The 12,494-nt window shown below is 45.3% G+C and overlaps 1 protein-coding gene across 2 annotated transcripts; it reads left to right on the forward strand.

Annotated features, from left to right (window-relative positions):
• The first annotated feature begins 1,162 nt into the window (after positions 1-1,162).
• Positions 1,163-10,809, forward strand: LOC142557818 (uncharacterized). Of its 2 annotated transcripts, none has more exons than XM_075669972.1 (3): positions 1,163-1,833; positions 2,769-2,819; positions 2,878-10,809. In XM_075669972.1, the coding sequence occupies exon 3, from the start codon at positions 3,001-3,003 to the stop codon at positions 9,406-9,408; it is 6,408 nt and encodes a 2,135-aa protein (XP_075526087.1). In that variant the 5' UTR covers positions 1,163-1,833; positions 2,769-2,819; positions 2,878-3,000; the 3' UTR covers positions 9,409-10,809. The 2 variants fall into 2 exon arrangements, with proteins under 2 accessions (XP_075526087.1, XP_075526094.1); XM_075669979.1 differs by lacking the exon at positions 1,163-1,833 and adding an exon at positions 2,252-2,591.
• The last annotated feature ends 1,685 nt before the right edge of the window (positions 10,810-12,494 follow it).

The following is a 12,494-nucleotide window of genomic DNA, read 5'->3' on the forward strand; positions in this document are numbered from 1 at the left end:
AGAGCTGAAAATAAACGGCTGCTAAGCACTGGGTATGCCGCTATGCATGCGTCTGACGGAGGAGAACTTCCTAGGGTTTCTAGGAGGGACACAACGGGCAAGTATTGACCGATGAGCGAAGGATTCCACTTCAACGCTTCATGAGCGCGACGCTAAACGTTCCCACTGCGGAATTATCCCTTCCAGATCCTGGCATTCTGTAGGGGCGGGAAAAAAATAGAGAACGCTCTGGCGACTAGTGTGCCGCTCCAGATGGTCCCTGTTAATCCGGAGCCCGTTACCACTGACAGATCCAGAATTAGTCAGCCGTTGCTACAAAGTGGTAAAAGCCTAAAAGCTACATTATAATCTGCAAAGTTTCTGTCGCAAAGGTGCAACGTAGTCGTCAATTGTGATGATTGAGAAAGTAGCGCCACAGCAAGGACACACACTGCAGAAAACAAAAGTTTACGCATATCGCCTTCTTGTAATCCACCAGCCTTCATGTGCTATGCAGGAACTTCTCAATTTACGTGCGGGACCATGGCAACGTAATGGCAGCAGTTAAAGCAAGTGACGTTAAATATTCTGTTGTGTGGTTCCCTTCGCATTATGTGTATAATCAAAATGTACCAGCTGCAACAACCGTAATTATTTAATTCAACTGTAGCCGCGCATATTGAACTTTGTTCGTTCAACTGTATGATGCATGAACTGTAACCAGTTTAATTGCATATTACGGTGTCAATATTTATTAAGCTCCCAAATATGACGTGTGCGCTGACAAGATGTAGGTCACGATATCTACAATGACGTACTACTGCCACAACAGAAAACCCAATCCTTTCGGCGGAAAGGCTGCGGCAGTGCATCATATTTTGTCTCTGCAGGCAATCACAACGAAAAAAAAGGAAGTAAAATTAAATAGCTTACAAATTCCGTCGTGGAAGATTTTAAACAAGATATTATTGATAATACAGACACCTTGACATTAAATGATCGCAGTATTAACGCCATTGAGATCGCGAACTATGCACAGAATAAAGGAATCAATAGTATCACCACTTATCGTCTACAATGAGCTTGCCACAAGTGACCATTTACAATGATGTCGTGTATGCAAGTAACCAAGCAGCAAAAGTAACTCTGGCTGGCCAGATTAAAGGCAGCACACAGACGTATCGCAGCGCAAATTTGCATGTTTACAAACATGCAAACATTATTAACATCTGCATAACCGCTTTCGCCTTCTTTAGAAGTCATTCATGCATCAACCGTACAGTCGGTGGCACGGACTACATCAATGATACCGACTGTCTTGACGGTCCTCTGAGGCATCAGCAGTGCGCGACTACGCCACCCAGGGTCAGCGCTGATATATACAGGCCAGCTGATATTGACCACTGATGAAAACACGGGAGAACGCGCGTCAGAACAAGCGACATTAGAGCGAGGACAGTGAGACGAGAGGAGAGCCCCACATGGCCCACGTCTGGCAGAGCCACACGCGGAGCAGCAGCAGGGCTGACCAGGAGAAGCATCACGTGATCCTGCCAGAGCTGCAGACGGACTAGCAGATCGGCAGCGCACGGAGCGGAGTGCGGCCGGGCCTTCACCGTATCCTTCAACGGACCGCGGCTAGCGAAACCGACGCCTGTGTCACAGTTTTGCCTGCTCCGCATCAAGAATATACGCCTTGCGACTGGCTAAAAGAACAACACAAGATCGCTTTGGCCGTCCGAGAGGTGCCGAGGGCTCTTGCAGTGTTGGCAAAGGCCAACATGGCGCCCCAGCCTTGTCTGCCCCGCTACAAAGAGACTCGCTGCTGCTCTCATCGACGTCGCAGCCGTGCAGGTAAGCAGTCTTCGTAATTACTAGCGCACAGTTCAGAACGCCAAATCAAAGCTATTGCATAACGAATGTCGGTCCGCATCGGCGCGTAGCCGTGGTACCCACCAGTTCCGCGTACCAGAGGACGTCTGATCGCGTCCGATCTTCGCGTTGGAAGAGGAACCATGTTGGGAGGGCCGCCGAGTGACACCGACATGCAGTTTGGCCGCATCTGATGCTGTACACCTGTTGATGTTACTTGTGTATCCGTAGTCGAAGCATTACTCGTTGTTATCGGAAGCGAGAACTTGTGTGCGCGGACACTTTGAAGCTGGAAATCCGCCTTCCTGCATCTGCAAGAGCAGCCTAACGCCGTGGTGGGCAACACTGTGCACGCATTTTGTTTTGCTTTGTTTTGCTTTTTTTCCTGTCGCTCCCGGCGATGGCGATCCGCCGGGTAGCTTTTCGCTGTAGCAGGCGCTTGCATAGACAGCGCTGGACACGAGAAGCGTGTTTGCTTCTCCTCAATAATAAGCCTTCGATGCGGGAAACGTGTGCGGAAGTGGGACGGAGCAGTTCAGCTTTCATTCCGCCAGGGACAGCTCAGTACGGAGTGACCCTACCGCGTGCGCGTTGTCGTCTGTCCGTGTCTGTATGGTCCAAGAGGCGTGCGTCCATGACCACATCGCGGAGATCAATAGGCTCATCCGCTGCCTAGCAGACCGCACGTTACGCCCATTGCCCGCTGAATTGTGCTGCTTACTGAGTGGGTTCACACTGTGGTACGAAAATTTTGCATTTCTTACCTTGTAGCTTGCAATAGGGTAGCGCGAGCTGTGGCTAGTGTTCTTTCCTTGCAGTTGTCATGTGACTTTTTTTCAAGTAGTTAAGGTTGTGCTTCACAATTTCTAATGTTCTTTCATTTCTTTTCTTCTTCTTTTTTTTTTTTTGTCTTTCAGTGCATCTTGAAGGCTAGCTGGACCATGGAGCTTATCTTGAGGTGATCACACGTAAGTCTCTATGTTATGTGTAATTAGCACGTATCTGACATGCCTAATGTTATTCCAGGAACTATACAAGGACTTGATCTTGGTGGCTGTTGTGTTGTGAAGTGCAAGCCTGGCTACGCCGAGAGTGAAGTTGACCGCATTGTCCTATATTGCTGTGGTTGGAGATAGGACTGCCAACAAAATGAAGCCTGGATTTCTCGCCATGCCTAATTACAGGTGTGAGAGCTGTGCATTTGTTGGCAAGAACAGGAAGCACCTGGCCAATCATGTAGCCTTAAACCATAGCACCCGTGTTTATCGGTGCAGCCTGTGTGCATTTGTTACTCGCTACCAGGCCAACTTTTACAGGCACAGGCGAAGCATTCACAAGCTCAATAGCGCCAATGTATGCGAGATGTGTGGCCAGTTGTGTGACAACCAAGATGAGCTTGTAGCGCATACTTCAAATGAACATCCACAGTTTCTGGATGTGCTTCTGAGAAAGCTAGAAGCTAAGAGAATACGGTATGCCAAGTATGCTGCCAGAGTGAACTTGGGGGATGGAGAAAATGCCCATGCAGCAGTAGAACAAGTACCTGAGAAGAACTTTTCCCCAGAAGTGGTTACTGGTGATGTGGATGAAGCCCGCTCAGAAAATGGTGTGTCCGAAGAACAGGGTGAAGGTGTAGGACAGTCAAGGAAAAGACCACGTGAGAGTTCTCCGCCTGCATCCAGCAAAAAGGGACGTACTGGAAGGCGAACCTACACATGTGCTGAATGTGATTTGGTTACAAAATGGCCACGAGAGTTTCTCAGCCATAGGAGAGATGTTCATGGCGATCGAATAAGCATCCATGACTGCCCTTTTTGTGAGTATGCATCTAAACAGCCGCAGAAACTTCAGAGACATTGCAATATTGTTCATAAGGAAGAGATGACCAGTGAAAGGCGTTTTGTCAAGACAGTGTCACCAGCAGCAGCGCAAGCTCCCTCAACTGAAGCCAGGGTGCACATTCAAGAGAAGCTGTTCAAGTGCAGTAGCTGCAACTTCCATGCCAGGAGCAAAGTTCATGTGGAAGAGCATGAAAAGACGGTGCATCTAAAACGGCGGTTCTACCGTTGCCAGCAGTGTGGCTATGTGTGCCATGAGAAAGGTCGTTATACTCGCCATTTGCGTTTTCACAGTTTGCCGAAGATCAAATGCCAGTTCTGCAACTTTCAAACTTGTTACAAATGGAACATGGACAGACACCTCAAGTACCACACTTCAGATGGGGAGTTTCGTTGCAACAAATGTGGCTTTATGACTATGTCTCGTAAAAGCCTCACTGCCCATTGCTTGCATCATCATAATGAACTTTTGAAAGATACTTCAGCCAGTGAAGGAGAAAATACTGAACATGAAAATATAGATGATGATGATGACAGACTCATGATTGATGAAGATGCTGGAGAAGATTCTGCTTTGCCACCACCACTCAGAATGACTCTGAAGCGATCTGGCGAGACTGCTGTTGTGGAGACAAGTGACGGGGCAATGCGGAAGTGTCGATACTGTCCTCAGCAAGTCTTGTGGCCATCTGAGCTCAAAAGACACGAGGCAACTCATTTTAAAATGAATAAGAAACATGGTTGCCCTCTTTGTCACATTCGCTTTGACCAACTTGACCACCTTGAGCAGCATGTAATGCTTGACCACCAGGAAGAGCCATCTGAAAAGAACAGCACTGACACCAATTCTGGTACAACAAGTGCACCCATCATCATAGAATTGGGAAAGACTGATGATTCATCAGCTCGAGCTAGCTATTCAGGTTCTACTCAAGCCCTTGACATCTCTATAAAGAGCAAGCAGCCTATGCACACCTGCCAACGTTGTGGCTATACCACGCGATGGATTTCAGAACTGAGAAAGCATGAGTTGGTCCACGGAAACTTAAAGCCCTTCAAGTGCACCTACTGTTCTTATACAAGTCGTTGGAAAGGTGACATGACGCGCCATGTTTTCCGTATGCACAAGGAGAATACTGGAGCAGCCGACGGTAGCCCTAGTGGAGATGTAGAACAAGCTAAGTCCAGCCATGTATTGCGATTTTTGCTGTCTCAGCCTAAAAATGCTGACCATGATTATGACTCAAAGGGTGCAGAAGCATCTGGCAGCAAGGACAGTGGAGCTATGACTGGGAAGTTTGTTGGAAAACCTCTCGAAGGTCAGTGTTCATATCAGGCTGCTTCAGGAGTGCCCAGGATTGTCCAGAAGTATAAGTGTCCCCAGTGTTCATTTCTGACTCGCACAGCCTCACGATTTCATGTGCATATGATACAGCACCTCAACAAGAGACCATTCATGTGCTCAGCTTGCAACTATCGCTCTAATTGGCAATGGGATGTCAACAAGCACATCAAATCAAAGTCTGCAAATGACTTCAAGCACAAAAAGGCTGAACTGGTGGTCATGGATGAAACTGGATTTAAGAATTACGCAAAGTACAAGGTTCATCTTGTGGATGTAGAAGAATCATCAAAGGGTGATAAAGTTCTTCAGACGCCATCTCCCAAGCCTCGTTCAGAGGAAGTGCAACTGATCCGCCCTGATGAAACAGAAAACATTGTAGTAACACCTGACATACTGTATGGTGACCAAGATTACCAGGATGACTTGGTTAGCCCTCTACCTGAAACTAGTGGACACCAACAGCTTTTGTGTTGTGGCCACTGCAGCTTTAGTCACACTGATCGCAAAGTGGTTATTGCCCATTTAGGCACCCATACATCAGTAAAACCTTATCGTTGCCGCCTTTGTAGCTTCGTTTCAAAGTGGTACCACATTGTTCTGATGCATGTGAGGCATCGGCATAACACAGGCCCAAAAGACATCGAAAGCAAGGTTTCTTTTGTAGAGGAAGGCATCACATTTCGTTTAAAAGAAGAAGACGAGCCTGCTGCACCACCTGCACCGCAGAGTTCAGAACAAAAGAATATAAAGTGCACCATGTGCCCTTACCGATGCTCTAAGTTGTGCCACATGGAGTTCCATATGAAACAGCATGTGCCGAGAGAAGGGGCCGTTTTCAAATGCAAGCACTGCCCATACTATGCCAATGTGAAGAAGACTTTGTCACGTCACATGAAACTACATACTGCAGAGCAGAAGCCATCCACAGAAGCTCTTCCTCGTTCACCTGTGAAGGCGGATATGAAGAAACACGCATGCGAGCATTGCCCATACACGTCCGATAACAAAACTCAGTACCTGTACCACAAGCAGTTTCATCGGCCCAACAAGAATGCTCCCCACAAATGCACTCATTGCAATTACTGGTCAACCCACAGCCACCTTATGGCCCAGCACCAAAAGATACACAAATCTGCAGATGGAACGATATTGGATGGAGCATCATACAGCGGTGGCATCCAAGCAATGACAACAATGGTGAATGGCACTGCACGCCGCATGTTCAAGTGTCGCTTCTGTCCTCTGACTAACAAACGTAGGGCTAATGTGAAGATTCATGAACGTATGCACACTGCGTCGAAAGGAGCGAAATTTCAGTGTGTTCTTTGCAGCTACCGATGCAACAACACTGGAGTTCTTGCCAGCCATATGAAGCTACACAAAGCGGACAACCCATCCTTGGACTTGAACAGAATGAAGACATTCTGTGAAAACCTTAATGCACTGCCTCCCAGGCCAGCTGTTGCCAAAAAGTCTGCTCCAGAGGCAGCAGCTACAGCAGTGCAAAGGTCGGAGCTTGCGGCATTTAAGGACAGGTTGAAGATGCCACCACGCAAAAAGATATTTAGCTACTTTTGTGACAAGTGTCCTGCCATGTTCAAGAGCCACACTGACTTGGACACACACAAGACTTACCATAACTCTGCTCATCTCTATCCATGCCACTTATGTGATTACAGAGCCAGACACAAGCCTCATCTGCACAAGCACCTTCTTGTCCACACACCAGAATACGCTGAACGCCAGAATGGCTTTACGTTGGCTGAGATTCGTAACCAAGATCGCAGTCAGCATATCCAGCCTGAGGCCTCAGCTGCTCCGGCTCCAGTTGCTGCTGATCAAATGTTACTTCTGGAGAAGGCTGAGACGCGTGCCTTTGTGGATGCTGGCTCTCAAGGCTTAGGAGTCCAACTGCACCGATGCACTCGCTGCCCTGCAGCCTTTCAGAAGGCTACTACACTCGAGTACCACATTAGTCTGCATGGTAGCCCAGGTGTGTATGCCTGCCACTTCTGCAACTATGCTGCCAACAGTGCAGCCAATGTGAGCGCACACACACACCTTCACTACAGAGGTGCACTGAAGCAGAAACAGCCTCCCAAAATGTTCCGATGTGACAAGTGCCCTGCATCATTTTCAAAGTACAATCGCTTTGAAAGTCACCTTACCCTCCATGGACGCAATGAACGATTTCGTTGCTCACACTGCGACTATTCAGTCAAGTTTGCAGCAAACCTTGTTAAGCATCGCAAGCTTCATGAAGTTCTTGTGCCCGAGTCCGAGAATACAAGAGCAAAGTCTCCCACACCACCTGTGGTTACAAGCACACCTCAGCCATCAGAAAAAGGGGTGGAGCCCAGTCCTGCTGCTGCATCTCCATCAGACAGTGCAGCAACTGCTCCTGCACCAGTAGCTGTTGAGGAGAAACGTGTTTACATCTGCAGCCGATGCCCGTATGCATTCCACCGACATGAGACTGTTGTGAATCACCTTCAGCGCCATGGCACTTCAGAGGGATTGTGCTGTACCTTCTGTGATTACCGTTCCGTGCATATGTCGACTCTAAGAGACCATGCAAGGTGTCATTTTCAGCCAATGCGCCACTACAAGCCACAGGCGTACATGAAATGTGATTCGTTGGAGATTTGGAGTACGGCCAGTGATGGCACCAGGACATTGCTGTTTCGAGATGATGGAGATGATAATTATTGCCCGAAGCTTGATGACTGTGATGATGCTGGTGAAGATGATGCAACACCATCGAGCCCCACTTCGTCAACACCAACATCCTCTACCTCAAGTTCGTCTTCAACAGTGTCCAGCTCTCCTGAACTACGCTTGAATAATAAAGACCTTGAGCCTCCACTCATGGTACCTGTCAAGCAAGAGCTAGATGATGTAGTTTTGGCAAGCAAGGAAACGCTTGAGGACTTAGTGAGCAGTGTTGTTGTGCTCAATGATTCAAAAGAAGAAATGCCTCCAGGTTGTAAGACGCAAGTAGTCAACATTGTTGTCTTGGATGGCACAAAACAACTGAATGAAATGGAAGAAGCTGAAGTTGCACATACAGAACACAAGAGTGAAAGCGAAACTGAATGCAAAGAAGATGGAGAAAGTGCGCAAGATCTCTTTAACCGTATTTGCAATCCTGATGCCATGGAGTATGAAGACGTGGAAGATGAGAAGGATGTGTACTGTGAAGCAATGGATGAGGATCCGGATGTTGCTGATGAGGTGGAATGTGAAACTATTGAGGAGGATTGTGCTGACCGTGGAGCGCTTGTTGCAGAGACAGACCCATTGCTGAAGGCTTCTGTTAAGCATTGCGAGCACAATGAATTTTTGGATATAAGTGAAGCAGATGAAAGTGAAGTGGCTGCAGAATGTAAGGACACATTACTGCATAGTATAGAGCAGAACAGTCACCTTGCAACAACAGATGTCTTAGATGATTCAGAAACCTCAACTGCTGTTACTGATGAATGCCTGAAACAGGTGTTAAAAATGGGCATAGCCTCTGATAGGAATATTTCCTATGACATAAAGAAACTTGAAAGTAGCAGAACTGGTTGTTCCTCTAATATTGGTAGTTTGCAAGACAGTACGGCAGTAGAAGCTGTTAGTGGTCATCCATGCATTAGTCCAGAGGAATCTGCCCTGTCCAATTCGCCCATTAATCTAGAGCTGGACGAGTGTGGTTTTGAAGGTGCTAGGTACGATTTGCAGCCAGAGGGGCACAGCCCATGTGAAACGCAAAGTGAATGTGATGATTTCCCAGGACCCAGTGCTGTGCAAGACTCTAAGCAAAGTTATGTGCCATTGAGCCACTGTCAAGAGGTCAGCTTAAGTGCTCATAAAGATAATTTCTGTGTGGCTGGAGAAGACAGCAGTACAGAAGATAGGGAACCAGTTGAGTTATTGTCTAATCTGCCAAGCTTGGATGCCACAAATAAAGAACATAGCTGTCAGGAAGTAAGGGAAGGATTGGAAGGTGATGAGATTGAGCTTAGTGTAGGGCGTGGTTGCCAGGAAGGACCGGAAGCTGATGAGATTGATAAACTTCGGTTGGATGCTGATGCAGCCGCTTGCCTAGTGCCAGATGACGTAGTGGAAATTGAAATTGGTTCATCACTGCCTACCATTAAAACATATTCTGGTGATGACACTGTGCTTGTACCACAGGATGTATTTGAAATGCAGTCACCTACTGTGCTTCAGCACAGCATCATAGTTCCGGAGCCTGACCAAGGTGACGGGCTAACTGATGTAGCAGTGCAGGGTGCTGCTGTTGACTTGAAACTTTCTCCTGAGCATAGTGACAAAGGTGCTTCAGATATTGACAGTGTTTCAGGCATGCTTGATGTGGCAGTGTGATGTTGCTGTAAAAGTGGTACTACTGAAAACATTTCATGTCGCAGTAATTTGCTGTGCGTTTTAAGTGAAAGTCCAGTTATTGTTTCCTCTACTAAGTTACTTTATTTCTTGTTATTGTTTCTATCACCCCCCCCTCTCCCCAATGTACAGACCATTTATTGTTTTAGTTGCTGTCTTATGTGCACCAGTCCCCTTTACATTTCTTAGTGTAGTTAATGGGATCACTTCTGGCTGCATAGTGTTGTGGAATCAATGTCAGCTGTGCCGGCATTTGGTCATCGCAGTCACAGATTTTTATTGCCCATTTAATGGAAACACCTAAGGCCTTTTTATATATATATATATATATACATACATATAAATATATATAAAGAAAACCTACTGCTGCATTTTTTTGCAGTCGTGCTGTCTGTCTTCTTGGCGTATTAAAAGTGTGCAATGCTAGTTGCATTCTTATATTTATCAACCATTATTGTACCCTTTTATACACATATATATGCTTTGTTGCTTTTACATAATTGTGCACTGCATAGTGATTACTTGGATAACTGTTGTGTTTTGCATGGTTTACTTTGGCTAACCAGTATGTGTTGCACGTATCACTTCTAAAGAAGTTGCAGTGTATGGTTATTTATCTCTGTAATTAAGCGTCTCAGATTGTGCTATGCGGTAAAAATGAAGCAGTAGTAGCGAGAGAGTTCACTGTATGACTGTGGTTTCAGTCCCTTGAGCTTGCAAGCTTTTTTTTTTTCCCTAGTCAAGTTCATATCTGATATGTAGTAACTGGACTATTGCATAAAACTTGTGGTTGTGGGTATGTCAAAGTGCACGTATTGGTGCGCAGTGTACAATAGAATGTGTGGTTTTTACCCAAAGTGTCCGACATTTTCTTGTCCTCTCCCACTTTTTTTTTTGTATTTATCACTACTGTTGTGCTGAACTGTTGGCTGTGGTAGCCGCTCGTCTTTGAGTTGTTACAGGTTCACGCATCATTCATGCACTGTGTGTATAGCCATGTCAAGACAGCAAGTTGAAATGTATACATGTGTGTGTTGGCATGTCTTGGGGTGGGGGAAACACATGGACCACTTATTTTTTGCAGCTACAGGTTCCTTACATCGTGTGATCTGCATCAAGTTTGTGTGAAAAAAAAATACTGAAAAGAGCAGCATAATTGCTTGCAAAATTATTATCACAAGCTCAGGTTGATTGTAATATTGAATTGCTGCCGAACCTGTGGATTAAGTGAATATTGAAGATGTTATGCCACTTTCGAGGGGCTCAATATTTCATGAAAGCTAGTTCAACCAAATCTTGCGTAAAGACCAAAAAACCTTTAGAGAGAGGACTTTAATTGTGCTTGGCCATCGACAATAAAGACATCCAACTTCTTGCTTTATATTTTTCTGTGCACAAGACTGTTGCTTGGTTTTTCAGTGGCCTGTAGAGGTAACTCGCTGGTGCAACCACTTGACGGCCACTGGCATTGCCATTGATCCTACTTGCAGTGGCAAATAGACAGTATGAAAGTGACGTGTGTCTGCCATTACATTCTGCTCTTTTGATAGTGAAAGGCACTGCATAGTGACATTTAAGAGAAGGTAGAACATTTTTTTTTTAATTGTGTTCTTTGTGGTGCATCATTAAAGGCTCAAACATATTCAAACTGGACATGCCAGCATGAGTGTGGTGCCTTTCAAGGAATATATTCACAAAGAAAATTTGTTAGACACATGAATATATAATGAGTGCAAAAAGAGTGGGGTTTGGAAAGCTGCAAGAGAGAGCAAGCACTCTACTATGCGAGATTGCAGGTACTCTGCTGCATGCAGCAGAATATAAGGCTTGCATGTTCACAGCAGCATTGTCTGCAGATCGAGCATGCTTTCTTGCTGCGTTCAAGGAGTGTTTCAGTGCCTTTTTAAGCATGCAGCTTCCATAGAATTTAAACTGCAGGATGCACAAGGATTTGTTCACTATATATCAAACAGTTCCATGCACTTTGAAGCCTTGAATAACGAACTTTTGTTAATGATTCTTATACACATGGGTTCATTGTGAAGGAAAGGACAGACAAAAAGCTGCTCATTGGCGCTTTAGTCTAATAGGGTTCTTGTTGACTAGTACGACAGCTCAAAGTAAGTAGGTTTAATAACCTGCTGTTTTGTACATATTTATTGCAGTTCTAGATTCTAAAGAGGGCTAATAATGTGAGTAGACTGAACTATATTGATATTAATTTTGTCATTAGTCTATATATAATCTAAAATATTGTAAAGTTTACATGGAATTCCCAAGCCAATATGTCCTGCTTATTTGCCATACTGTTACATGTGCCGCTGCAAAAGTTTCCCTTGAGAGGAGATCAATCTAAGCATGATAGAACCAGAAAGCGTTTAATCTTTTTCTCAAGCATTTTTGTACACTGTCAATACTAATGGAAGAAACAAAAGTTGGAGCATTGTGGTGCCATTGTGGGGTTGAAAATCTGCAATGTCCATTTTTGTGTAAGCAGTAAATATATTTATATTGGGGATTCATTATAAACATGTTTAACTGTAATGTGCACTCACTGCATTTGCATGTGTGCAACAACTAGACCGAAGTAGCTTGGAAAAGGTACAGCCTTTGGAAAAAGAAATGAAGCTACTTGGGGCATGAGTTATTGCATCCTAGCTAGATCGTGGTGCCCATGGATTTCCTGGTGGCAAGAATGACAATTCATCCTTGTCTTCATCCTTGCTCATGGAAGTTCATGGAAGGCAAGGACGAGAGTTAGGCTTGCTTGCCAGATGTCTCAAGCATTGGGGATGCAATGCAGACCTCCCGGAGTTACCTGCCTTCATGCGCACAGTGGCTTCGTTTCTCATGATAGATTCTGCATATTAACATATGAAACTATGGGTTCAGATGTACTGTCGCCACTTAGAGTGACGATTAAATATATCACTGTAGAAGTAGCTTTGATCAATGCCTTGCATCTGGCACCATATAATAGCTTGTACATGCTTGCATTTCTAAGTTTAAGCTAGAACTTGGACAGTAATATGATTCTGCCATTAGTAAAGTTCAGAGAAAAAAAATTA

This window comes from Dermacentor variabilis, chromosome 1 (assembly GCF_050947875.1).
Source record: "Dermacentor variabilis isolate Ectoservices chromosome 1, ASM5094787v1, whole genome shotgun sequence".
NCBI classification, from domain to species: domain Eukaryota; kingdom Metazoa; phylum Arthropoda; class Arachnida; order Ixodida; family Ixodidae; genus Dermacentor; species Dermacentor variabilis.

Excerpts from the sequence above, each read along its gene's own strand:
- LOC142557818 (XM_075669972.1), top strand. The coding sequence starts at position 3,001 with ATGAAGCCTGGATTTCTCGCCATGCCTAATTACAGGTGTGAGAGCTGT.